At 38.9% G+C, this 26,586-nt stretch overlaps 1 protein-coding gene across 10 annotated transcripts in view; it reads left to right on the top strand.

Moving 5' to 3' along the window:
* LOC105497777 (G protein-coupled receptor 141) overlaps positions 1-22,349 on the top strand; it is a 66,121-nt gene extending 43,772 nt beyond the window's left edge. For 6 of the 10 annotated variants that reach the window (XM_011769127.3, XM_011769126.3, XM_011769122.3 and 3 more), the window contains 2 exons: positions 7,616-7,737; positions 18,382-22,349. In XM_011769127.3, the coding sequence (XP_011767429.1) occupies positions 18,396-19,313 (918 nt within the window). In that variant the 5' untranslated portion in view covers positions 7,616-7,737; positions 18,382-18,395 and the 3' untranslated portion in view covers positions 19,314-22,349. Of the gene's footprint in view, positions 1-6,902; positions 7,002-7,615; positions 7,738-9,898; positions 10,328-18,381 lie in introns of all 10 variants that reach the window. The other 4 variants (XM_011769123.3, XM_071095047.1, XM_071095046.1 and 1 more) reach the window with 3 other exon arrangements.
* Positions 22,350-26,586: the final 4,237 nt, after the last annotated feature.

The raw sequence follows: 26,586 nt of genomic DNA on the forward strand, positions 1-26,586 counted from the left end.
TTGGACAGATTGGCCTGGTTAATGTCTCAGTAGCTTTGATTTAAGAAAGGTCTTCTCTGAATGGATTTCACTTTGGTGGTGTGGTGTTTTCCATCCATAGATGTTGATTGCTTCTATAGATGAAATCCCCTTTATAAACATGCCCAACATGTCCTAAAACTATTTTCCATTCCTGGTTCTCCCTAGATTTTCTGTTGGCATGGCAGCTGAACTTGTTGGCAGATTATATTGGGCTCCAAGACAAAGGTCGACAATATCTCCATGTCTCTGGGTGTGAAGTGGAGACACAATTTTTAGATCTTCTGGGAGAGTCTTCTCTCACTGTCGGCCTGGACTGTTGAGGCCTGAAAGTATGGTGTCTGTCTCAGGGGCCAATGCGTTGCTTGAAGGATGTATTTTTTCCACAGCCTTTTTTGTCTTGTTCATTTCGGAATTTTGCCTACAAGTGTACTTCACCTACAGTGAATAAAGATTGATGGTTGATTGAAGCCATCTGGATAACATATTGGAAAACTTCTTGACAGGAATAGTTTAAGTTAGAAAACAGAAATAAACTTTTGACTTTAAGGAAATATTTCATGTCTGTCAACATAAAGCAACTTGGCAGTATCAATCTGTATCCACAAATACTTTCATGTCCTATGACCACTTTTTTACTGGACACCACCTTTTGGAAAAATCTAAAATACGTAAAACACTAAATTCACAAAAATGATTATCCCAGAGTTATTTATAACATTAATGAGTTAGAAACATAACATCATTGAAAATTTGGTTAAATCACTTTGGAGACATCCACTTGATGAGATGCTATGCTGTCATATAAAAGTGCACAGAAACAGGTCAGGCATGGTGGCTTGTATATGCAGTTCCAGCTACTTGGGAGGTTAAGGCAGGAAGATGACTTTAGGCCAGGAGCTTGAGACCAGCCTGAGCACTATAGTGAGGTTCCCTCTCTAAAAAAAAAAAAAAAAAAAAAAGCCGGGTGCAGTGGCTCACGCCTGTAATCCCAGCACTCTGGGAGGCCAAGGCGGGCAGATCACTTGAGGTCAGGAGTTCAAGACTGGCCTGGCCAACATGGTGAAACCCTGTCTCTACTAAAAATACAAAAATTAGCTGGGTGTGGTGGCAGATCCACCCACCTCGGCCTCCCAAACTGCCTGGATTAGAGGCGTGAGCCACTGTGCCCAGCCTAAGAGTCCAGAAATGCCTAATTTTCCTTTAGTGACTTTTAGTTGCCTCTTTTTTTATTGATATAAAACAATCCCAGAAACACTGAGAAAATAAAAAGAAATAAAACCCTAGAAGTTACTAGGAAGAAAAAAAAAAAAGTGAATGGCATGGAAGATGAGCAAGTCAGATAGTGAAATGCCTGAAGTGCACATGGTGAGGGAGGGAAGAAACTATGATACTGGGTGAAGCACAGAGTGAATCCTGTGAAATGATGATGTGAAAAGCAGCCTCCTTTAGTGATGTCCTGTTCTTGCTCTGTCACGTTTTAGTGCTTCATGGGCCATAAGGAGGCTTGGAGGCAAGGAAGTTACCAGCATTGTTGAATATCACGTTTTGCCTATCTGAAGGCCTCGTCCCTTACATGTCCGTATAGACATGTTTCTCTGTCTTTTGAGGCTGGGTGGATTAAGTAGGCCAGATGGTGTGTCGAAGGTGACAAGAAGGCCGTGGTAGCACTGGACACTCAGGAATTCCAGAAACACAGTCCCCCAGATTTAACAATTTCAGAGAATAAAGCACAGTCCCTGGACAATGAAAGATTACTTTGAGGCAAAATTTCTGGTAAGGAGATGGACATTCAAGAAGATCAGAATTCATAGCTCATTTTAATATCTGCAGACCTACGGATCTATGCAAGGCTCTCACTGGGAATGGAAAGAACTCACGAACTCACTGACAGTTCCTTATTTTGGAGAACACAGGTGGCAGCAGGGGCAGCCTGAGTGCCTTGCGGAGCAGTGTGGTTCACTCTACACAGACACAAAGCCTCTGAGTTTCAGTTCCCACTTCCCTTGTAGGTAACCAGAACTTGCATCCTCACCTGTTAGAGAGTCAGCAGCAATGGTGAATTCCTCAAGTGAGGAGAGAATGGATAGCTCAAATCCAGAAGCCTGTTCTTTGGTGGAAAATGATGTCTTTGATGAGTGAGGCTGCACATCTAATTTTACTTGAAATTGCCTAAAAAATGTATTATTATTATTTTTTTTTTTGCTATTAAACAAACCATAGAAAACCCGAGAGAGTCCTTTCAAACTTCAGAAATAGGACGTACAGAGGAGGACGACTGTGAGAAGAGTTTGAATATGGACAAAACAGGGGGCAATTTTCATATTTTACTTAGGCCTATAATCTTCTCCAGTGGATTTCTTTAGAGTGGATATTTCTCTTTTGTTGTTTCCCACACTGCTTCAGATATTTTCAGACAGATTTTTTGGTTTTGGTTTTTTAGCTATACTGAGCTGGTCCTTAATGTGGGAGCTGCCATCCCAGAATCTTTTTTCAATATATTTTGGATGAACTGCTGCTTGAGTTTCCCTGAGTGAGTGATTAAAGTGACGGCTCCCATTTGTTTTCTGCAAGCACAACAAACTATAATTCGTTCAAAGGAGATCTCAAAGGCAGGGAAGCCATTTGTCTGCTGACAACTTTTTCTCAGAACAACCTGTGATGCCTCTTCTAGCTGGGGCCGGACATCCATCCTGGCTCCCAACTGGTGTCCTTGAGGTGGGGCCTATGGGGCTGGACTTAAAGCATAGTTCTGTTGATTAGAAGCTGCCATCTGTCTCACTGGGCCTCTGGAGTCTGCCTGTAGTAGTGCTGTGTCACGGGAATAGTCCCAGACTGAGACACAGAACCTGGAACTTAGCCAGTGACAAGCCTTGCTAGCTTTTGAAGGTCCCTGTGTGGGCCTCGATGTCTTCCTCAGTTTAATGAGTGCACTGGATGCTATAATCTCTAGGTTTCACTCTGACACTAAGAATTCGTGATTTTGTCTTCTGATTCCTGGTCCAAGGGTTCCTTCTGTCCTGGAGATGGAGACATCATGGCCACTCTCATGGATCTTTTCTTCTTGGAAGCAGGGATGAATATAGAGAATAACAAAGAAAAAGTGAGATGACAGTGATCAGTGCTATGAAGCACATGGCTTGGGTAGGGCTGGTTCCTTGTAATGAGTGGTCAAGAATCAAGAAGCTGAATCTGCAGTCCCATCTGTCCAATGTGCAGCGGAAAGAAGTGAAGCCAGGGATGGAGTGGAGAGCCAGGAGGAATGAGCAGCCACATCAGAGGGACTAGGCCTGCAAGCTTGAGCAGGGTGAGGCACCCAGAGCTCCTGGTTCCTGGCACGGCATCCACCTAGCCCTCTAACCAGGGGAGCTTCCTACTCTGCCCTCGATATGAATAAATGAAGGAAGTCACCGGCAGCATTGATTCTCTGTCAATATTTCTCCCGCTCCTCCCTCATCACCAAGGCTCAGCTCAGATGCAATTTCTTTCTCTCTTTTTTTGCACAATGGCTTTACTGAAATATAATTCACCAACCATAAAAGTCATTTTTTTCAAAGGACAACTTTATGGCTGGTGAACCACAATTCAGTGGTTTTTAGTACAGTCACAGAGTGATAGACAAAATTTCTCGTTTTTGTAGGTGGAAGAAGGAACAAATTATAAATTGTGTGAATTCGGATGTCTGGCCTTTTCATTCTTTTATCTTAAAATATGTTTATTTACCATGTTTGCTTTTTTTTTTTTTTCCTTCCTGCCTCTGTTACTGCTATTGCTGTGCTCTGTTTTTCCTTCTCATAATTTGCAAGCCATACATGTAACTTTGGTTCACTAATTGATTGCTCTTAAGTTTTCGTCAAGAAGTTACATTCGGCCGGGCGCGGTGGCTCAAGCCTCTAATCCCAGCACTTTGGGAGGCCGAGGCGGGCAGATCACGAGGTCAGGAGATGGAGACCATCCTGGCTAATACGGTGAAACCCCGTCTCTACTAAAAAAAAAATACAAAAACTAGCCGGGCGAGGCGGCGGGCGCCTGTAGTCCCAGCTACTCGGGAGGCTGAGGCAGGAGAATGGCGTAAACCCGGGAGGCGGAGCTTGCAGTGAGCTGAGATCCGGCCACTGCACTCCAGCCTGGGCGACAGAGTGAGACTCTGTCTCAAAAAACAAAAAGAAGAAGTTACATTCATTTTTTTTGTTTGTTTCTCTACACTTAAACAGTACCTTTAACCTCTTCCCCACCAAAAAATATTAAGATATTCACATACAATTTCTCTCTTTTATTTCCCTCACTTCCACCTTGTGGAAACCAATGGGTGTTTTAATTTGGTATGATCATGAGCATGTGTAGGTTTAAAATGTATTTCACTGCATTTTGGCTGTAGAAAGTGAGACCAAAGACAGAGAACGGGGAGGAGGGATCGCATTCTATAAAGTCTTCCACACCATTTCCAAATCTTGATTTGACTCTGAGAAAGGTGAGAAGCCATTGGAGGATTGAGATAAGAAGAATGACATCTTCTAACTTACATTCTGAAAGATTACTTAGGTTGCTGAGTTGGGAATAGGGGAGATAGGAGTAAAAAATGATTTGCTGTAATAATCCCTTTAAGAGTTAATGTGGCTGAATCCCAGTTGTTGCAATGTAGGCAATGAAGAGGTGACCAACTGTATGTTTATTTTATGTAATTTTTCATAATTTTTAAATTTAGAAATAATTTTACACACAACATTTACAGTGTTGTAAGAATGATATAAAGAGCTCCAATATAACCTTCACCCAGATTCCCCAATTGTAATCTTTTCCACATTGGCTTTTCCCTTTTTGTATATACATGTTGTAATTTTTTTGAATCTATTTGAGAATAAATTGAAAGCATGCTGCGTTTATCCATATGGTTTGCAGTGATATTGTATAAGAACAGGATATTCTCTTATACAACCACATACAATGGTCAAGATCAGGAAAATAACAGATGATGTTGGAACTTCTATTAATAGTTTCGTTCTAGGTGTTTTTTAGCTTTTCTTTTAAATCTTCCATCTCTTGACCTTTTTTGGTTCTATCTGCGGGAGTCTTCTCAACCTTCTTACAATCTCATTGATTGTGTGGTTTGGTGCATTTTAATTAAAATAACAACTCTGAGTCTTACTTCACACCATTCTCTCCTCTCTGAGCACATTTAAAGTTACTTTTTTCCACTTTGCCTTCTTAGCAAACCAACCCATCTGTTAGTTCTTTTGTCTGGGAAATTTGGTATCCATCTAATGTGGCATTAGCTCTCCTAAAATGTCCAGTGACTCATCCTTGCTTTCTTATTGTTGAATGTGGATGAAGGTACCTGAAGCACGTACTTTTCTCTTCCAAGCCCAGACTCTTCAATTTTTGTTTAATTTGGGGGCAAGCTCTCCTAGGTGGGTGTCATCTTGCTCCAATCCTTATAATATTTTAACTTGAATAACCCTTCTCCAACCCTCCATTCTGTTGCCAAAACAAACTTTCAAAACTGAAATATTAAGATCTCATTCAGTATTCTACAATTCCCTGCATCCCTCATAATTTTCAGAATAAAATGCAAAATCCTTAGAGTGGCAACATGCCGTATATATGGAAACCCTCATTTACAGATTCTCACTCATGTTCTCCTCATGTGTCAGATGTTCCAGGCACATCAAACTATTGGTAATTCCCAGAATGTGCATCCAAGCCTTTGCCCAGAATCTTCTCTTTCCCTGGAGTGCTTTATTTCCTCCTGTCTACATCTAGAACTTCAATACATCCTTTCAGATCCAGTAACTGCTACATATCTGTACCCAAGCATCTTTTACTTTATTTTGATGCCTTCATCCTCCAGTACCTCTTAAATAACTACTGCTCTTTCTGAATTCTTGCAGCATTTTTCATGTATCTGTAGGTGTTTCGGTAAATAATTGATGTGTCTCTTTCTCTCCTACCAAACAGAAGGAGATTTAAATGCGGGGATGTGTTTTATTCATTTCAGAATATTTGCTACCTACTGTACAATAGACACTTAGAGTGATATCATTTGTTTAATAAATGAAGTGAGAAATCCCAAAGTAGGTTATACTTGTTTGCCTGTTTTAAAACGGTACAGGGAGGGGTTCTGGTGACTAAGGTCTACACACTAATGAGCATTTGGATTATTTAATGTCATTTTGCAGGGTTCTACAAATTGTGTAGGACTCTCATTTTGTAGGCTGGTCTCTGATGTTGGCTCTACCATAGGTTTCTTATGAAACAGCCACTAAAACCACTTCCGTATCTCACTTCTGACATTGATGTAGTCCTCAGGCCATGGACAATGACTGCTGAGACCCAAGCAAGGTTGTGGGCAAGGCTTTGGGAAGGGGGTTGGTAAGATACAAGGGAATAGCCACCAGCCAGGCCTCAGGCAGACCTGAGGAGCTCTCTTGTGTGTGGGATGAGATCAGATCAGAATCATAAGAGAATCATGCAGGCACGATGGGAGAATCCTGGTGCACCAGAATAGGGGAGAGGCTTGTTTAGAGCTACAAATACCAGCAAGACCTGGCCCGGTATGTCAGGTCAGCTAATATGTCAGTTTCCACAGCTCCCATAGACAATGGGATGCCAGGGAAAGTTTTTAAAAAGAGAAATGAAATCATTGATGACGCAATTTGGACTTCAGTCTAGTTGTTTCGCTGTACATTTGGGGCATAGAGAAAAAAGAAACAAGCTGGGGGTATGAAAGAGAACATTCCAAGAACGATAGGTAAGTCTGAGTCACAGGACGAGGCTGAAGGAAGGGGGTTAGAGAGGAGGTGTCCCTTGAAATAGAAGCTGAGGCCAGTTTGCAAAGGGCTTACATGTCATCGTAGGAACTGAGAATTTATTCTTTTCTCTAAAAGGAAACAAAGAGGATTTTAAGCAGAGACATGATAGAGGGCAGGGGAAAGTCAGAGTTTGAGGCCAGACTTCATGATGACCTTCCAAGATCAATTGCAGAGGTAAAGAGGGGATCCCCATGTGGGACAAGGAAGTTCACAGTCAGCCAGAGAGGCAGTCCTGCCCCCTGAGAGAGCTGGCTCTGGGTTTGCAGTTTATTTCTGGGATCCTGATGTCAGTTGTTAGTCTAGATCCAAATGTGGCCATATCCAAAAAATATTTAATCCAGTCAAGGCACTTGTTCACCATTATTTCACCCATTCAGTTAATAACTCATGACCGCTATTAAAAAACTATATGCTAGTTTTGAAAGAAATTCAAAGTTAAAAGCAAGTGCACAAATGAATAAAATAATTAAAATAGAGAAATTAATAAGACAACAAAGGAAGGACTGAGAGGCACCTGTAAAGCATTTTGAGAAAGCAGCTGAGAGTGTCCTGGGGGCCTGAAGGGCTTGAAAGTCCGTGTTTACACCTCAAAGATGTGCAAGACTGTGTGAGTGGGGGTAATATTTTGGGAAGAGAAAGCACAGTGAAGACATATAGGTGAAATATCTAAGTAGCATCAACAAATAACTGTTGTTAATGTTATTTGAAAAAAAATTCCCTGGTTTCTTGTATTTGGAATGGATTGTCTCCGTGGAAGCAGAAACTACCTCTTTCTTACCTTCTTTCAGGTTTTCCTGGATCAGCTGCACTCCTTAGCAAAACTATATTGGACAATCAACTGAGAGAGTAACTGAGACATTTGAATCATTTCTAGGTGTAAAGAAAGACCGAAGCCCAGGAAAATATTACGGTCAGTTCAATGCCTTAAGTATAACACCAGCATCACTGGCTGGGACCCTCAGAGCCTACTCTCCTATTTTCCCTTCATCTTCTTCTCTTCTTTATTTTTCTTATTCCTTTTCTTTGTTTTCCCCACTTCTTTCTCTTTTCTCTGTTCCTCCCTCACTTTCTTGATCTCTCACCCTCTTTCTTTCATGAATACATTGCATCATGACAGAAGTACTTGACACATACCACGTCCCAAATTCTGAGCTAGAGTACATGCTATATTTTTCTTCAAAATTAAGTGTGAGGTGGATCTTTAAATAATAACAACAAGTGTGTCTCAAACAGTCTATCCTGGACACTTTGTAAGCTTCCAATGTTTTCTCTTCAAAGTGCCTGTGTCCCAAAGCTCAGGACAAATTTCAAAACCTGAACCTGAATATCAAGAAATCTAAACATGTATCATCTAAAGCTGGCACCCATGAAAACAGAGCTTTTCATTTGATCAGAGACTGCATATTTCTTACCTACAAGTCTTTGTTTTAACCACACTTGGCAGGTTCTGTATATAACACACATCAAAGCCATCAGTTGCACTTGTTGTGACTGTGGGTGCTGGCTTGCTTGTTCCAGGGTCCCAGGGCCCGGCCATGGACATGGTGTTTGTCTCTCAGGCTTGTCTGTCTCATGCCTGGCAGGCTCACTGCTTCACAGCTCACTGTGTCTCTCAGACCTTCTCTTGGCTTCCCACAGTCTCGGGGACTGTTCTAAATAACAAGCTAATATTCTGAAGTGAGGCATTGGAAGCATTTCTGAGCAGCATTTATTCTTTTTGTATGCGTTCAATTTTTTAGCAATGAAGACATTTCCTTTCAAGGTTATTAAGCTTTGAACTTTCCATTTTGTGAAAAGGCTCAAAATTGCCTTCATTCTTTGTGGGCATCCAACTCTAACAGACACGTAAATTAATAGACTAGGGAATATTTAACAGTCTAAGTTCAAACAAATATATTTACTTTGATTGAATTGATGTTGCTATTAATTGCCATTGAAGGAAACCACTGTAAAAAGAAATATGCCCTGGAGGACAAATGTGACACTGCTAAAATTAAAACTCAAATGAGAATAATCTGCAGATTTTAATGTTTCAAATTCGATTTGGAGAATACAGTTCTTTAATGTAATACTGATAAAATCATGTTATTGATCCTGCATACCCATCTCTTCTCAGGGATTAGAGAACAGGCTGTTATGAATATGTAGCAATCCCCCATGCACCTGCATAGGTGGGGAGGTGATTGTCCAGCTCTGCTGGTTGGGAACTGGATATAGTCATGGCTGCAAGCAAGTTATGTACATGGAGAACAAGGTGTCTCTCTGAAAGAAATGTAAAGAGAAAATTTTAGGTCAACTAATTACAAATTCCCATCAATCCCTAGAATAGTATCCCATATGCAAAGGAATACTCTGTTGCCCAGGCTGGAGTGCAATGACCAGATCTCGGCTCACTGCAAGCTCTGCCTCCCGGGTTCACGCCATTCTCATGCCTCAGCCTCCCGAGTAACTGGGACTACAGGCGCCTGCCACCACATCGGCTAATTTTTTTTTTTGTTTTTTTTTTTTTGTATTTTTAGTAGAGACAGGGTTTCACCAAATTAGCCAGGATGGTCTCGATCTCCTGACCTCGGGATCCACCCGCCTCGGTCTCCCAAAGTGCAGAGATTACAGGTGCAGAGGAATACTTCTTACACAAATATATAATCTTTTTGTCCCACTAGGAAAAACTTGTGCCCCAATCCCTTTCTGGCCTTTCTTACTATCTGTGAATCTTGAAAGAGTTTATTGCTTCATGGTCTTCCTCCATTTGGCCCCATCCTAGTTCTTGCTCGGTTTTTAGATGCTGGGGAGCCATCTTGGGAGTGGGGTGCTCATTACATGAGATGAAGTGGTCTTCGGGGGGACAATAAGGGAGTAAGTGCCTTGTAGAAAGAAGCAAAGTAAAGAGGAAGAGAGGTTTATTGTTTGTTTGCTTTTTATTATTTATTTATTTATTTATTTTATTTTTATTTTTTATTTTTATTATACTTTAAGTTCTAGGGTACATGTGCACAACGTGCAGGAAGAACTTTCTAACTTCTTTTCTTTCTCTCTCTCTGTCTCTCTCTCTCTCTTTTTTTTTTTTTAAGATGGTGTCTCACTCTGTCACCCAGGTCGGAGGGCAGTGGCGTGATCTCGGCTTACTGCAACTTCTTTCTCTTTTTGTTATTAGGTTGTTGCAAAACAGCAATTACTTTTGCAACAACCTATTACCTAGGCTAGAGTCAGAGCCCCGCACCTTGAGAGTGATGAGTTGCGAGAGTCTGCCCCCAGCAGGCAGATTGAGAGAGCGCATGGTTTAGCGGAATGATTATTTTAGCTATAGTCCATGGGACAGAATGGAGATGTTGCAATCTGATGCAGATCATCTGAAAGTCTTGTGCAATATCCTGATTAAGTGTGGACAGAGCACAATAAAAAAGGAATTTGGAAGTTGGAAACATGCTGGGTTCAGGCAGACATAAAAGGCAGCATCTGGAAAACCTATCAGGACTCAATTTCAGGACAAGTGATCATAGGTAAGTGGGATCATGGAACTTGACCTCAAGGTTACAATATAGGAACAATAAATAGGTTATGAAGATAGTGAGCAGGTAAACAGCACCACCAAGGAATCTCAGTAATAGATTTGTAACAAAGGAGCAGAGCAGAACTCTTTATGAGAGCTAGATGGTCATAAGGAGAGGGTTGGCACAGCAGTGGTTCATGCAGAATCTCCTGAGATGCAGATAAACCTTTTCTGATTGGGAGAAGGTTAATCCAAAACTTGAGGTAGAGATGTAGTCACAGGAAAGTAGCAAGAGTATATGGGGGAGCTGCGACATGAAGAGGCATTTCCTAGAAGGGAAAATCAGGCTTTAAAGTCAGGCAGATGAGTTTGCCTGGGAAACAATCAAGAGAGCTGAGTCTGAGGCAGGGAGCTGGTGGGGAGTGAGCCAAAGTGTGTCAGGTAAGGCAGAGAACCAAAACCAGATATCAGGTGGCAAGTCAAGAACAAGTAACGTAGAGTACGTGGATGGATCTGGGCAGGGCTGGGAAGACATACACTTGGCTCTACGTGCTTGGCTAGCTGAATGTTTTGCAGCTATATCTACAGGTGCTTTTATTATCATGCACCTGGCAAGGAATTTTATTATAAACAGCTTGGGTCCTAGGTTTTGGGACGGGAAGAAGCCTCTGCTCCTGGGAATAACTGTGATGTTACCATAACACATGGTGACTTGTCCCAGCAAATGGAGCAGGGACATGGATGAGGAAAGCCACAGAAAAGTATTGTGGCCAGGCGCAGTGGCTCACGCTTGTAACCCCAGCACTTTGGGAGGCCAAGGAGGGTGGATGACCTGTCAGGAGTTCAAGACGAGCCTGGCCAAAATGGTGAAACTCTGTCTCTACTAAAAATACAAAAAATTAGCTAGGCATGGTGGCAGGCACCTATAATCCCAGCTACTCGGGAGGATGAGGCAGGAGAATCACTTGAACCTGGGAGGCGGAGGTTGCAGTGAGACGAGATCCCACCACTGCACTCCAGTCTGGTGACAGAGTGAGACTCCGTCTCAAAAAAAAAAAAAAAAAAAAAAAAGAAAAAAAGAAAAGTATTGCTAGGATTAGCATCCCTGATAGTTACCATTCCAGTTATTGCCAACTTGATAGACCCCTCAGAAAAACAGAAGTTTGCAGGAATTTTGCAGCCACAAGATGATGTTTAAAATATTCCTAGAAGATGTTTTCCACTTCACACGTTGGATATTTATCTCATACATTAATCAATATTGGTCAAGTATGGTGGCTCATGCCTGTAATCCCAACATTTTGGGAGGTCAAGGCAAGTGGATTTCTTGAGCCTACGAGTTTGAGACCAGCCTGGGCAACGTGGTGAAACCTTGTCTCTACAAAAAATACAAAAATTAGGCCAGGTGTGGTGGTCCACATCTATAGTCCTAGCTACTGGGAAGGCTGAGGTGGGAGGATCACTTGCGAACAGGAGATCGAGGCTGCAGTGAACCATGATGATGCACTCCAGCCTGGGCAACAGAGCGAGACTGTCCCAACTAATGTATATTGTTTTAATTTGGCATAAATTATCTAGTTTGTCTCATAATGGCTATATGAGGTAGGTAGGGCTTATCCACATTTTAGGTGAGAGAAATAAGCCTCAGAGAGGTTAAGTAGTTTGTTCACAGTAACACTGCAAACAGTAGCAGAAGCAAGAATTGAAGTAATGCACTGTTCTGTTAGCTACATGTTATGAATATTTAATTATTCTTCTACTTCATATTTAGAGACTATATTCTATGTGTTGGCTATTGCTATGGATCTAAGAGTGGAAAATAATAAAAACATGCACAGTCCTTGTCCTTGTGGAGCTTAGGAGCTTATAATCTAGGGGGAAGAGGGAAGATACCAGCAACCAGCACCTATTTACCCAAGTGATTATTTAATCACCCTTGTAGAGGTGGTTCTTTTCAGAAGAGGAGAAAAGAGAAAGTCAGGTAGATCTCATGTAGTGTAGGAGTTCTCTGACTTATCTTCTGAAAGAGGCCAAGTAGATCTTATCTAGTATGGGAGTCAGAGAAAACTTTCCTAAAGAATTGATAATGGAGTTAAGACCTGAAGGATTAGTAGATGGGTGGGGAGGGGAGAGAAGTGTTGGTGCTAAGGCAAGAAAGAGCTTGAGGCATTCAGTGAAGGTAAGGTGTTATGGAGTGTGGGTGCTGAAAGCAGGGATTAGATGATGCACTTTAAAATGTACAAATAACAGTACTATAACGTACTTACATCAGAATATAAATTTATAAAAGGGAACTAATCTTTATATGTTGGGGAGGAAGTTACCTTTCTCTTGTTAATTCCATTAATTTCAAGACTATAAGAATTTATTGCACCACTGAAACATTAAAAATTGCATTAGCTTCTGCATCTTCATAGGATGGAAGGTTGATCAACTGGTTAGTGCTCCCGCCAGGAATAATCCAAGAAATCAAATAAAGTAAAATACCGAAGTTATTTGCTTGAAGACAGTGGAGCGCAGTTGAGGCAATTAGTGAAGAGGTCGTGACTCCCAAGGAGAGAAAAAGCTCAAAGCAACTTCGTTCACCACAGTAGCTTTTTCAGAGCTGAGAATTCAAATTCTTCACCAATGCATGAAGACATTTTGATGAATTCTGGGACTTTGGGGAGATGGGAGACTAAAATCCTAAGCCTTAAAACATCTGAAAAATATAGCAACAATGTCAGCAGTTTTGTAAGACCAGGATTTGAAGTCAGGCCAGATTCATCAGAAAAAGAGGTCAGAGATAAGACTGTTGACTGTAGCTGAAATTACAAAAGGGGCTAAGGAGACCCAGAAGTACACTAAGCCTTACTAGAACAGCAAACAAGGCTTGACTGAAAATAATGTTAGTATAGTGGTGGAAAGGATGACCCCTCTCAAGAAAAAGAACATTACTTGGAACCACTACCTTTTTTAAGAAAAATATACAGAACTTATTAGTAAATTACTAGACATATCAAAGGATAAGATTACATAATGGAAAACCAAGAGGAAAAAAGAGATAATAGAAATATATCTACAAATGTTCTTGACGAGCCTTTTGAAATAACTATGGTTAAAGTATTTAAGAAATTAAAATTAAAGGAAAAGGTGAAGAAAATTAAATAGATGAGAAAATTTCACAAAGTAGAATATAGAATGTATAAGACTGACACAGCATAGAACTGAAAGTATTACATATCTGATATGAAGAACTATAGTTGGTTTAACAGCAGAATGGAAACAACCAAAGATAAAAGCACTGAACAAGAATATATCCAGACTGGGCATGATGGCTCATGCCTATAATCTCAGCACTTTGGGAGGCTGAGGCGGGTGGATCACTTGAGGTCAGAAGTTCGAGACCAGCCTGACCAACATGGTGAAAACTGTCTCTACTGAAAATACAAACATTAGCCAGGCGTGGTGATGGAGACCTGTAATCCCAGTTACTCAGGAGGCTGAGACAGGATAATTGCTTGAACCTGGGAGGCAGAGGTTGCAGTGAGCCGAGATCGTGCCACTGCACTCCAGCCTGGGTGACAGAGCAAGGTTCTTTAAAAAAAAAAAAAAAAAAAAAAAAGGATATATCCAAATGGAGAAAGGGAAGAAGAGATGGATGAAATGTATATAAAATTCAGAAAAAAAGTAGAGACAGAAGGGAAGCAGTTAAAATGTCTAACATAACTATGATTGAACTTTAAGAGGAGATAACAGATTGGGACAAAGCAATATTTGGAGGGGTAAAACTGATTATTTTCCAAAAGGGACAAAGACATTAAGCTATAAATTTAAGAACCTCAAACAGTATAAACAAAGAAGAAAAAAAAAACCGACACAGGCAAAAGTGCAAAAATATCTTTCTTAAAAAGAAAGAAGGAAAGAAAAAGACATGCAACCTTAATAGTAGCAATGGCAATATTGACAACTGAAGTTTCAATGATGAAAGGCAGGAGACAATGTAATAACATCTTTAAAGTACTGAAAGGAAATGCCAACCTTGGCTTTTATGGCTTGCAAATATATCCTAAAAATAAAGATGAAATGAAAACATTTTCAGACACACACGTACAAAAGCTGAGAGAATTTATCCGTAAGAAATCTGTACTGAAAGAAATTTAAAATGGAGTTCTTCAGCAGAAGGAAAGTTATATCCAATGGAAACACAGAAATTCAAGAAGACATAAAAATCAATGGTTAAGAAAACTAAATGGACAAAAATAAATGACTAGGGATTGAATGTTAATGATACAATACAATAATATTGTGTGGGGTTTAATTAGATATATAGAAATAAAAAGTATGAAAACTATAAGAGAAGAAGGGAGTGTGTAAATGGAATTAAAATGCTCTGAATTTATAACATTTTAAGGAAGAGTCAAAATTTCTATTTACAAAACACACATTTTAAAGGTAGTAATCATAAAGATTGCAAGAAAAAAAGGGAAAACATATAAAGTACACACAATAAACAAAAAAGCTTGAGTGTGTCAAAAGTTGATCTCAAAGAAGAATCATTATTTGAAACAAAGAGGACATTTCATAATGAATATATCACTTTTATTATAATTCCTGTATTTATAATGTCTTTCTTAAAACCCATGTAGCTGGATCCTGTTTCTTTAATTCAGTGTAACAACCTTTATTTTTTAATTGGACTGTTTAATCTATTTACATTTAATGTAAAATGTGATTGAAATTATGTGTAATATATCATATTAGTATTTGAAATCCAGGATTCTATTATAACAGTCCTAGAGAAACCAGATAAATCTACCACTGTCTTGTCAAATGGTCTAATCCAAGGTTATCCAACTTGCGGCCCATGGGCCACATGCAGTCCAGGACCGCTTTGAATGTAGCCCAACACAAATTTGTAAACTGTCTTAGAACATTATGAGATTTTTTTATTAACTTTTTTTTTTTTTTTTAGCTCATTAGTTATTGTTGGTGTATTTTTTATATGGCCCAAGAAAATTCTTCTTCTTCCCCAATGTGGCCCAAGGAAGCCAAAAGATTAGACACCTCTGGTCTAATCTCTCTGCACATTGACATCCCTCATTTGCTTCACTTTTGCCTCCAAGTTTTGCAATAGTGCAACAGACTACCAGAAACTAAGGCACATACAAGCACTGTAGATGCAAAAAGTCTGTACAGAAAAGCAGTCCAGAAAAGGTTCAGGTGGATATTGAGTGAATTAACATATGGGATTGACTATAAGCCAAGTAAAGGGAATGGGAAAGTAAGATATCAAAAAAGAGAGAAAAGCACCTTTCAAGATATATTGGCATACAGCCATGTGAGTAGAACCAAATTTCCGTGGCCTCCTTTCCTTCTTGTATTACAATTTAGAAACTTGGACTTAGGAGATTCACAATGCTTCTCTGTAATGTATAATAAAGTTTTGGGGAGTGTGTGTGTGCTTTGGGCACCTTGGTCAAATGACTTATCCTGCTAGGGCTCAGTTTTGTCATCTAAAATTCAGTATAATAATACATTACACAATTCATAGAACTGTTGTAAGGGTTAAATTAAATAAGACAAAGTACAGGCAAGGATGTAGTGTAGTCCTGAAACATGGAAGATATTTAACATGTGTTTCTGTTATCTGGCAACGATCATGAGAGTTTATAATAAGAAAGAGGACTTGGGACAAGTGATGTGCTTACTTACTTTACTTTCTTCAATTAGGAGTCAATCCTACTAGGCCAATAGCCAAAGGAAATGGTGAGCAGAACTTATGGTGGCACATTCATTCTTGACTCACATGTGAACACAATATAATTTCATGTCTCCTTGATAAAACTACTTTTCTACAGGGGAAAATAAAAGGCAGGTAGAGAGATTTCAGCCTACGGATGAAATACACAGTGTAACATGAGACAGCTGTTGCAGAGCCAACAAAAAAATAATATTCAGTTAAGTGAGTCACAGTTCCTTGAAATTGTATTCCATGCCCACAAATGCAGAAGGCTCCCTGAAGTTGGGTTATTATTATCTTTTTTTTTTAAGTTTCATTGAGGTATACGTTATATGCAATAAAAATAATCAATTTTAAGTATACAATTCATTGAGCTTTGGCGAATAACTGCAATGGTAACCAACATAATATAAAACAGAAACTAATCCTTTCCCTGACAACCTGGACCTTGGGCTAACTGATTTGCTTCTTGTCATGTTAGTTTTGCTTTTTCTAGAAAAAGATATCATACAATATATAATCTTGGTGGCTGGTACCTTTTATTTAGTAATGTTTCTCAACGTTTTGTGTTTGTTATGGTCCCTCTAATGAGTATTTTTCCCTAATTGTCTCTCCCCACTTAATGAAATTTTGCTACCACAGATAATCTATATGTCTATGTACTGTGTATACACCTGTGCTTTATACAGAGTAAGATTTTTTTTTTTTTTTTTTTTTTGAGGCGGAGTCTTCACTCTGTCGCCCAGGCTGGAGTGCAGTGGCACCATCTCGGCTCACTGCAAGCTCCGCCTCCCGGGTTCGCGCCATTCTCCTGCCTCAGCCTCCCGAGTAGCTGGGACTACAGGCGCCTGCCACCGCGCCCGGCTAATTTTTTGTATTTTAGTAGAGACGGGGTTTCACCGTATTAGCCAGGATGGTCTCGATCTCCTGACCTCGTGATCCACCCGCCTCGGCCTCCCAAAGTGCAGGGATTACAGGCGTGAGCCACCGCGCCCGGCCAAGATTTTTTTTTCACAGCTCAAAATGTTTTGCCCCTTACAAGGTGCTGTCACCCCATTGAGAATACATGATTTAGTGTAATGTTTTTGAGATTCATCAGTATTGTGTATATCAGAAGTTGGTTCGTTTTATTGCTGGGTAATATTCCATTATACAAAGAGACATTCAATAAATGAATAAGAATAATTGAATATGTGTTACGAAGGTCAGGGAGTGAGTGCATAATGCAATTACTGTTCTTTCTCAAATCTTAGTCTCCCTGGTGTTAGTAGACATACCTCTAATAACACAATTGTTCAAGTCAAAAATCTGAGAGTATCAAGACACTTCATTTTGCCTCATTTCCCCATATCAAAACCATTAAAGCCTGCCAATTTCATCTCTTGATTATTGCTTGAATCTTGTCTCAAGGGATCAGATTTTGCCACTGTAACCCAGAACATTCCAGACATGTAAGGCTATCAATCTTTATCTTAGAAGAGATGGGAAGCCATTGAAGGGATTTAGATAGGAAACTGACATGACTTTCTCGTGAAATTAAAAGATTACTAAATCTTTTATAGCAAGCAATGAATAAGAATATGGAGAATGAATTAGAAAGGACTGAGAGTATTTATGGAGCGGATCTTTCAGGAGTCCAGGGGATAAATGACGATGGCTCTGTCATGAATTTTCAAGTCCTTTGAGAGTAGATGAGAGATTGGGAGACATGCTGTATTTTCAGTGGGGCCCATGGGAAGGCTTAGCAAGGCCTCATTGCTGGATGATCACATAATTATAATGAGAAATTTAGGTAAACCTTCCTATTGCCTGCTGCTGCCTTGACTTAGATGATATTTTTGGTCAAATTAATCAGTATTCTAAATGAATTAAGTATGAATATTCTTGGGTTATTTGCTAATAAGTAAGAAAGAATTAGAGAATTATAATCATGCCCATAAGAAAAAAAAATTGTATACTTCATGAATCCGTCGATCTTTCTATCCATCTTACAACTTTTTAAAGGGTTACTGTAGTACTAGTATCCAAGTATCAGCTCCAGATGGTCTGCAATCCTCCTGAAGTTTTATGTAAATTGTCTTATCTACATACACATCTCTGGGGGGCAACTTGAAGATTAAAATTCGATTTTTATTCCTATTAAAGAGTAAGAATCAATGGCTTCCTGTGCTTTAGGTTTAGGGTATGCAAACATTCATAGGACATAATCTTCATTCTTAAAGCATGTAAAGTTTATATCATGTAAGCAGATAAATGACAAAGTCACATTGTCAGTGCTAGAAAAGAGATAGGAACAAAGTTCTGAAAGCTTGTCAGTTACTCTGGTGCTTTGTCTCCTCCAGGTGACTTCCCAAGTATGCCTGGCCACAATACCTCCAGGAATTCCTCTTGCGATCCTTTAGTGACATCCCACTTAATCAGCCTCTACTTCATAGTGCTCATTGGAGGGCTGGTGGGTGTCATTTCCATTCTGTTCCTGCTGGTGAAAATGAACACCCGGTCAGTGACCACCATGGCGGTCATTAACTTGGTGGTGGTCCACAGCGTTTTTCTGCTGACAGTGCCATTTCGCTTGACCTACTTCATCAAGGAGACTTGGATATTTGGGCTGCCCTTCTGCAGATTCGTGAGTGCCATGCTGCACATCCACATGTATCTCACATTCCTGTTCTATGTGGTGATCCTGGTCACCAGGTACCTCATCTTCTTCAAGCGCAAAGACAAAGTGGAATTCTACAGAAAACTGCATGCTGTGGCTGCCAGTGCTGGCCTGTGGACGCTGGTGATTGTCATTGTGGTACCCCTGGTTGTCTCCCGGTATGGAATTCACGAGGAATACAATGAAAAGGACTGTTTTAAATTTCACAAAGAGCTTGCTTACACGTATGTGAAAGTCATCAACTATATGATAGTCATTTTTGTCATAGCCATTGCTGTGATTCTTTTGGTCTTCCAGGTCTTCATCATTATGTTGATGGTGCAGAAGCTACGCCACTCCTTACTATCCCACCAGGAGTTCTGGGCTCAGCTGAAAAACCTATTTTTTATAGGAGTCATCCTTGTTTGTTTCCTTCCCTACCAGTTCTTTAGGATCTATTACCTGAATGTTGTGACGCACTCCAATACCTGTAACAGCAAGATTGCATGTTATAACGAAATCTTCTTGAGTGTAACAGCGATTAGCTGCTGTGATTTGCTTCTCTTTGTCTTTGGGGGAAGCCATTGGTTTAAGCAAAAGATAATTGACTTATGGAATTGTGTTTTGTGCCGTTAGCCACAAACTACAGTATTCATATTTGCTTCCTTTATATTGGGAATAAAAATCGGTATGGGGAGGTAAGAATGGTATTTCATTACTTAATCAAAACCATGCCTTGATCTACACAAAATGAAAGAACTATAAAATGTCAGAGCCTTCATTGTAGTCCTTGTGGGATCCCTGCCATCTCTGAGTGATGCCCATACAAAGACCAGTGATGTTGATTCCACCTGGAGTTGCAATATTACATTATTTTCCAATACAGAATGTCTGCGTGGCCCATTAAAGCAACATAGGTCTTAAGAATTTTGGAGTTTCATTAGCTCATTCTAATTTCCTCTGAAGCATGATCTTTTCTTAGGTTTTGGACTGAACTCAGCCCTTTAGTTCTTTTCATCCCACTTCATCTTAGGTAAGTAAATCCTGACCACCACCCAGCTCCAAAGACACAAACTCTCCTTGGCTAACCAGGTTAGATGTCCCATTCATCTCACACCCTGATGAAAACTGATAAGGGGAGAGAATAGTTAAAAATTTTTCTAGGGTATCATAACTCTGGTGGGAAGTCATCTGTCTAGAAATCAAGAGACAAAGAACGTGTGGCCTTCTGTTTTAACAAGGTTTTCTAGATTTGTCCTGTGAAAGGTCATTTCACGACATGGGGATCAATTTCCTCAATATCACCAATTGCACTGTTGCTCCAAAAATCATTTAAAAGCTTACTGGACATATCTACATAATGGTGAAACTGTAATTTAGAAAATATTCTTGACCAATGTGCTGGTAGGCATTAAAATGAGTTCCCAAGGGAAGTGATTAAAATTTTTTTCTCTTCTGTTTTTTGAGAGAATTTCTAGATGTCCTGGGCCACAGTAAATTAAGATTTTTACGGGGGACAGAAAGTTATACTGAAATCTTTAGAGCTCCCTTCCACCGTTAAAATTATAGATATATATATATTTTAAATTATACCTTAAGTTCTGGGGTACATGTGCAGAATGTGCAGATTTGTTACATAGGTTTACATGTGCCATGGTGGTTTGCTGCACCTATCAACCCATCTACATTAGGTATTTCTCCTAATGCTCCCCCTCCTCTAGCCCCCTACCCCTGGACAGGCCCCAGTGTGTGATGTTCCCCTTCCTGTGTCCATATGTTCTCATTGTTCGACTCCCACTTATGAGTGAGAACATGCGGTGTTTGCTTTTCTGTTCTTGTGTTAGTTTGTTGAGAATGATGGTTTCCAGGTTAAAATTATATATTTTTAAATAAACGAAAACTATGTTTTTAAAAGAGAACTTTTGAGAAGTATATAGCAAAACCATTAATTTAGACTCTGTGAGATTAGGTTGCATGAAGAAGGTTTTCTGAATATTTGAAGAATGGATAAATAAATGTATTCGAAAGTAATAAAAGTATAATCCTTTAAAATATAGGAAAAATAACTAATGGGTACTAGGCTTAATACTTTAGGATGAAATAATCTGTACAACAAACTCCCATGACACATGTTTACATATGTAACAAACCCGCGCATGTACCCCTGAACTTAAAATAAAAGTTTAAAGTAATAATAATAAAATAATTTGGATTTTCTTTCCAAATTCTGAGTTACTTTCTGTAAAATTGTATTAATGACTTGTGACATGTGGCATGTTAAACTGACTTTATTTCAAAAACTTCCATTACTGGCTAGGTTGATACATTGGCTTGTGGATTTTTGCTTTTGGGTTTTTTTTACCTCCTGCCCATACTCTACTATCTTCAATGTTTTATCTCCTTAAAAATTTCCCAGGATCTGATCCAGTTTCATATTTAATGCTTCAGAAAACCTAGAGTAATTAGTAACATGAATAGAATAACATAATGAATTAAGGGACCTTTTTTTTCATCAAGATATATCTTCAGGATTTAAAAGTTTTTCTTAATTTATTATCACTCTGTGGATCCACAGATTCCTCAGATGAATAAGAAATACCTCTGTGAATTTCTGTGACAACTAAAATTAGTGAGCCACAGAAATTAATTTGAGGAAGCAGAAGTAGCAACATAGTTCAAACACGACTTGTTTCCATATATTTTCTGTTTTATATATTCTTTTAAATGTCCTTTTAAAAAAGTAATGTTTATTTTCTTTCTTGCCTTTTTTCCCATTTATTTTTTACATTTTTTCTCTCTCATTTTGGACCATAAAATTTATAAGACAATTACTAAGACCCCTGATAGTTTTAAGAAAATTTATAATACCTGTAAATATGTAAAAAAAATAAATTTAGAAAATATTTAAATTAAAAGTATTCATTAGAATTTCATTATCTTGTAGATTATATCATACTCTCTTCCACATTTTATATATGTTGAGGTCAGGCAATTCAAAAGAATTAATCTCTGTATTAATCTGTTATAATGTTAACATAACACTATGTTATTTTCATACATTATAATAAAGGGCTTATTACAAATGTTACTCAAAATATAGAAATGCAATATTTCATAATATAAAATATCTTTTTCATCAGTATTTACAGAGTAAATAGAAAAATTTTAGTTTTCCTGTTCTTTGTCTTTAGTCAATACAGAAATGAACCTCATGTGGGATTGGGGGTGACATTGGCCTCTAGGGCCATTTTTGGATATCACCATTATAAGAGAGCACTAGTATTAGCATTTGGTGGTGGGAGCCAAGGAATAGACATCCTGCCTTTCACATAATTGTCCGTACAATAAAGAACCATCAGGCCTTGCTCTCTATTTGAATGCCCTATTAGATATTAATGAAGTGAAACAAAACCATCAGAGCAGTTACCAGGTTTTACCCAGTTTTCACAAACACATAGTATTTTTTTGTATAGCTTTAATTCTCTGAATTTTCTGGAAATGCAATTATCATGGATTGAAGAAAGATTTTACTTTGGTTTCCTCTGAACTTTACCAAGAGTTGTTCAGTCCTTTGGAAATGACATAAGTAGCAATGCCATTTATGACATTAAAATATGACACAACATGCCTGTAGGCAGTATTTGTAGCTGTTGTATTCAGGGAATATTACATACAGGTGTCAGCATCAGACTCACTCATTTTGTCTCTTTATGTGGTGATGCCTAAGCATTTACACACTGAATTATATACTAGTATTGATAACTTTTCATTACTCATTTATATTACAGTGAGAACATTATATGTAAAAATAATGTGTATATTTACATTATTAGTGTAGAAAGTATATACATTTCATTCCGAAATGGTAAAATTATCTGTAAGTTTTATTTTAGAATGGTAAAAGTATTATCAAATATTTGTGATAAAAAGCAAAGTATTGGGTCTGAGAAAGCTGAGAACCACTAAATTACCACAAAGGGACAAAATAAGAGGGAAATTTATAAATTTTAACATTATAAACAGGAAAAATATTTCTGTTTCTGAGATACTTACCTCATCTTCATTCAATTCTAAATTACTTCTTTTGTTTCTAAAGCAATTAAATGCAACTTTTAGAAAAATGTGAAGAAAATATACATGTGTATTTTCTTTTTTAATGAGAAAAATACATTTTTTTCTGAGCCTCACCACTCTCAGATTGGCTCTTGATCAACATCTACCAGATTTTTAACCCAGGCATAATAATTTTTGAGGTCCAGGCAGAAAGATCTCTTCAGGCACCCATTAAAAGGGACAGTATATGCTCTTATTTATTCCTTAATTTTCCTGTGACAGGATCATTGAGTCCGCTGCCTTCCTCCCCAGCTTCATTTAAATTCGGGATAAAAATATTGTTTCACTTGTAGGTGAAATGAACTTTTTGTAAAGTGATTCAAGAGGTGCTAATGAATCCCTCCTGCCTCCCCAAATCCTCCTCAATGAAGCTGCCATGAAAACACGATTGTTGGGTTAAGATTCAGTTTTTCTGAAGGAGGGTATTGGGCCAATCCATTCTCAGTCACTGGTTTTTGGTGTGAAGTTAGAATTTGGGACGCTGTCATAGCTTTGATTGGATAGATTTTGCCCACTTTCCTCTATGAGACAGACAGAGGCCAAAGACTCTCACACCTATTGGGGCAGGAACAAGGAAGCTCTTCTTGTTATAGGGGCCAACTACAGCATTTTGTAAATACTTGGTACTGAGAGCTCCATGGTAAAGGGGCACAGGGATGGCAGAACTGCGGGGATAATGCTCAGAGATTGCAACATGCCAAGGGACACCCATGGGGATTGGAAACCAGGGGAATCTGAAGACCCAGCAGGAGCTGCTGGGGAAATGAGACCCAGGACTGAGAACTGCTAGCTGAGAGCAGGAGGGGCTTGTGGGAGTCTTGCTCAGGAGTTCTGAGCACACAGGACTGTTCTTGAAAAACAGAGCAATGGAGGCAGCAAACAAAGAAGACAGTTTTGAACAGGAGGTAAGAAGGTGCTGGAGAGTGAGGTTTGTTTTATTTGCAGTTTGTCCTAATCGTTTATGTCATTAGCAATGAATGATTCCTGCCCTTTGTTGTTGATCTGGGCCACAGAGCTCATGGAGGACAGGGTGTGGTTACAAAAATGTAACCACTGGCAACCTGATCAGAGATTTTGGATAAAGATCTCCAGCTCATCCCTAAGTCAAGTAAGAAAAGAATCCCTTGGATTTAGAAGAGTCAGAAGAGTTTCCCTTCTGTTTTCAGGAAAGCATCATCTTACATGTCAGGAGTAGACACTTGCCAAAGTCTACACCTGCCTTCTGGCACCCTCAGGAGGGTCTGGAAAGACATCTAGGCCCCCTCTCCAGTGATGTTCAATTCTGTATAACACAGCACACCTCTTACCACAGCCCAGTTGGGTACCCCATTCTCTGAGTTGTCCTTTGCCTCTCAGAATTCCATTATTTTCATAGCATTGTGCTTAACAATGGCGCACACTACTGACCTGTACACTTAAGAATGCCTAAGATAGTTGATTTCATGTCATGCATATTTACCACAATAAACAATTTTTTAAATTAGAAGATATATATATCATATATACATTTAGTTATATATATAACATTTCTAAATATATATGTATATATTTAGAAACTTTAATAGGCAAGAACTGAGCTGATGGAGAAAGTTAAAATATTAGAAAGAAAAAAGCTAGTCTGAGACATAAAGAGTTCAGTCCTCCTATCAAGGGACTACCTATAGGGAAAGCAAATGGAAAACACTTCACATCTGGACATATCCTTGGAGATGCTTTTAATATTAAGAACAAAGAATTAGTACAAAAAGAGCCAGGCAAGAGAAATGTTTACCTCTAAAAGAAAGAAAAACAATTAGAAAGGTATTATTTTCCTTCACAGCCTAAGTGCCAGAAAATGGGAGTCAATGCCTATTGGATTTTGGTTTAAAACGTCATGGCTAAGAACTCTCTAAGCAGGCAACTACTGTGCATGCCCCTAGGTAGACAAAGGGACTTGAGACGGATTTTCCTCTCCATCTCGTGGCTTATCATCTCAAAGCCATTGCTTCTCCAACTCCAGGGTCTTCCCCAGGTAGGAGAGCAACTCTACTTGATTATCTTGAGGCCAAATTATCTTTCCAGGAGGCAAGTTGCTGGTGAATCCTAACATTCCTTTTAGAATAAGATCCATTCAGCACTCGGTCTAGAAAAATGTTTCTTCCATGATTCTGACAATAGGAAGGCAGGTTTCCTTGGCCTCTTGTTCTCATGTTCCATCCACTCTTAGAGCCACTTCCATGTCACTATTTCCTTAGACTAGAAAGAGCCAGATATCTGTTCTGAAATAATTGTCTCTCCCCTCCTATCACAATCATCTTCAAAATTTTGCTTTGCATTTAAATTTTTATTGCATATTTAGTTTCACAACCTTATTTCCTAAACTTTCCTAAAATTAAATTTCTGCCTCATCTCCATTTTTATCACAACCTGTTAACATATTTCACATTTAACCTCTTGTTCTACAGAAAACATGTATTTTGAATTTTGTCAGTGGTTTAAAATTGACCAGTACTGTCTACAATGTCTTTCTGTCTCATTCAGAAAATTCTATTCAAACGTACTCTTTCTACCATTTGAGCAGTTCTGGTTATTGGCCACGTGTAGTTTTCCCCTCTTATTCCTGTATTCCTAAATAAGCGATCCCTAGGCCTTAGTTTTTCTTACCAACTGTGTCAGTGGCTTCTTCTCATCAAGTCCTTATTATCAGGCACTATTAGAGGCATCCACTTAAATGTAAACATAGGAGATTGATTACCAGTTCCTGGTGTTAAGTGCTGAAGGGCAGGAAAGAGGCTGTAGGGATTATGGAAAACTCTATTAATGCTCCACTGTCTTTTGTATAGTTATTAATTCTCTTGTGTAAAGTGGTCAGCCCTGTGTACCCAGAATGATTCTGGAGTGAAGAAACTGCCTTTTTTGTGTGTGTACAAACCCTCTCCCCGCAATGTCAGTGAACCTCCAAGTAGCCTTCAATCCACAAATGACAGGTGCTGCTTCATAGTAAAATTTTGTTTTTCCAGGGAAATAAGAAATGCAGCAGTGATGCACTGTGTTTCTCTTAAAGTGAAACATATTTAATGATATATTCAGAGACATATTTTTATAATCACTTTATTTGTGTTATATCATAATGTACTAGAAATATTATAAACACCATTTATAAGATTATAATTAAGTAATCTGCAAGATAGTGGTTGTGCTAAGAACCACATATAGACAACTTTCTTGAAAATACTGGTCAGTTTCCAGTCTTTGGTCTTAGGTGCCCTTTGGCCAGTCTTGGTATATCATGGACACAAAATGAATCCTGTATCTGCTATTGTTATCAGTAAAGTCACCCCAGATGACACATTGCCCCAAAAATATCTGGCAAAGTTTTTAAAAAAATAAATTTTTATGTGAGATTGAAATTAGTTGTAAACAATCAGTAAGTGAACACATTGAATTTCTCTCAAAGTCCTGACTTTTGATATATTTGATGATTAAAATTAATTCTGCCTTTTATGGATATTATAAGATCAAGCATGTTAAACATGTCAAAGTGAAGTTTGATCCAGTTTATCTGTTTGAATGTTCTTTTTTGTTGTTGTTTGAGATGGAGTCTTGCTCTGTTGCCCAGGTTGGAGTGCAAAGGCGCGATCTTGGCTCACTGCAACCTCCACCTCCCAGGTTCAAGTGATTCTTCTGCCTCAGCCTCCTGAGTAGCTGGGATTACAGGCGCCTGCCACCACACCTGGGTAATTGTTGTATTTTTAGTAGAGATGGGGTTTCACCATGTTGGCCAGGCTGGTCTCAAACTCCTGATCTCGGGTGATCC

This window comes from Macaca nemestrina, chromosome 4 (assembly GCF_043159975.1).
Source record: "Macaca nemestrina isolate mMacNem1 chromosome 4, mMacNem.hap1, whole genome shotgun sequence".
Classification (NCBI taxonomy): Eukaryota; Metazoa; Chordata; class Mammalia; order Primates; family Cercopithecidae; genus Macaca; species Macaca nemestrina.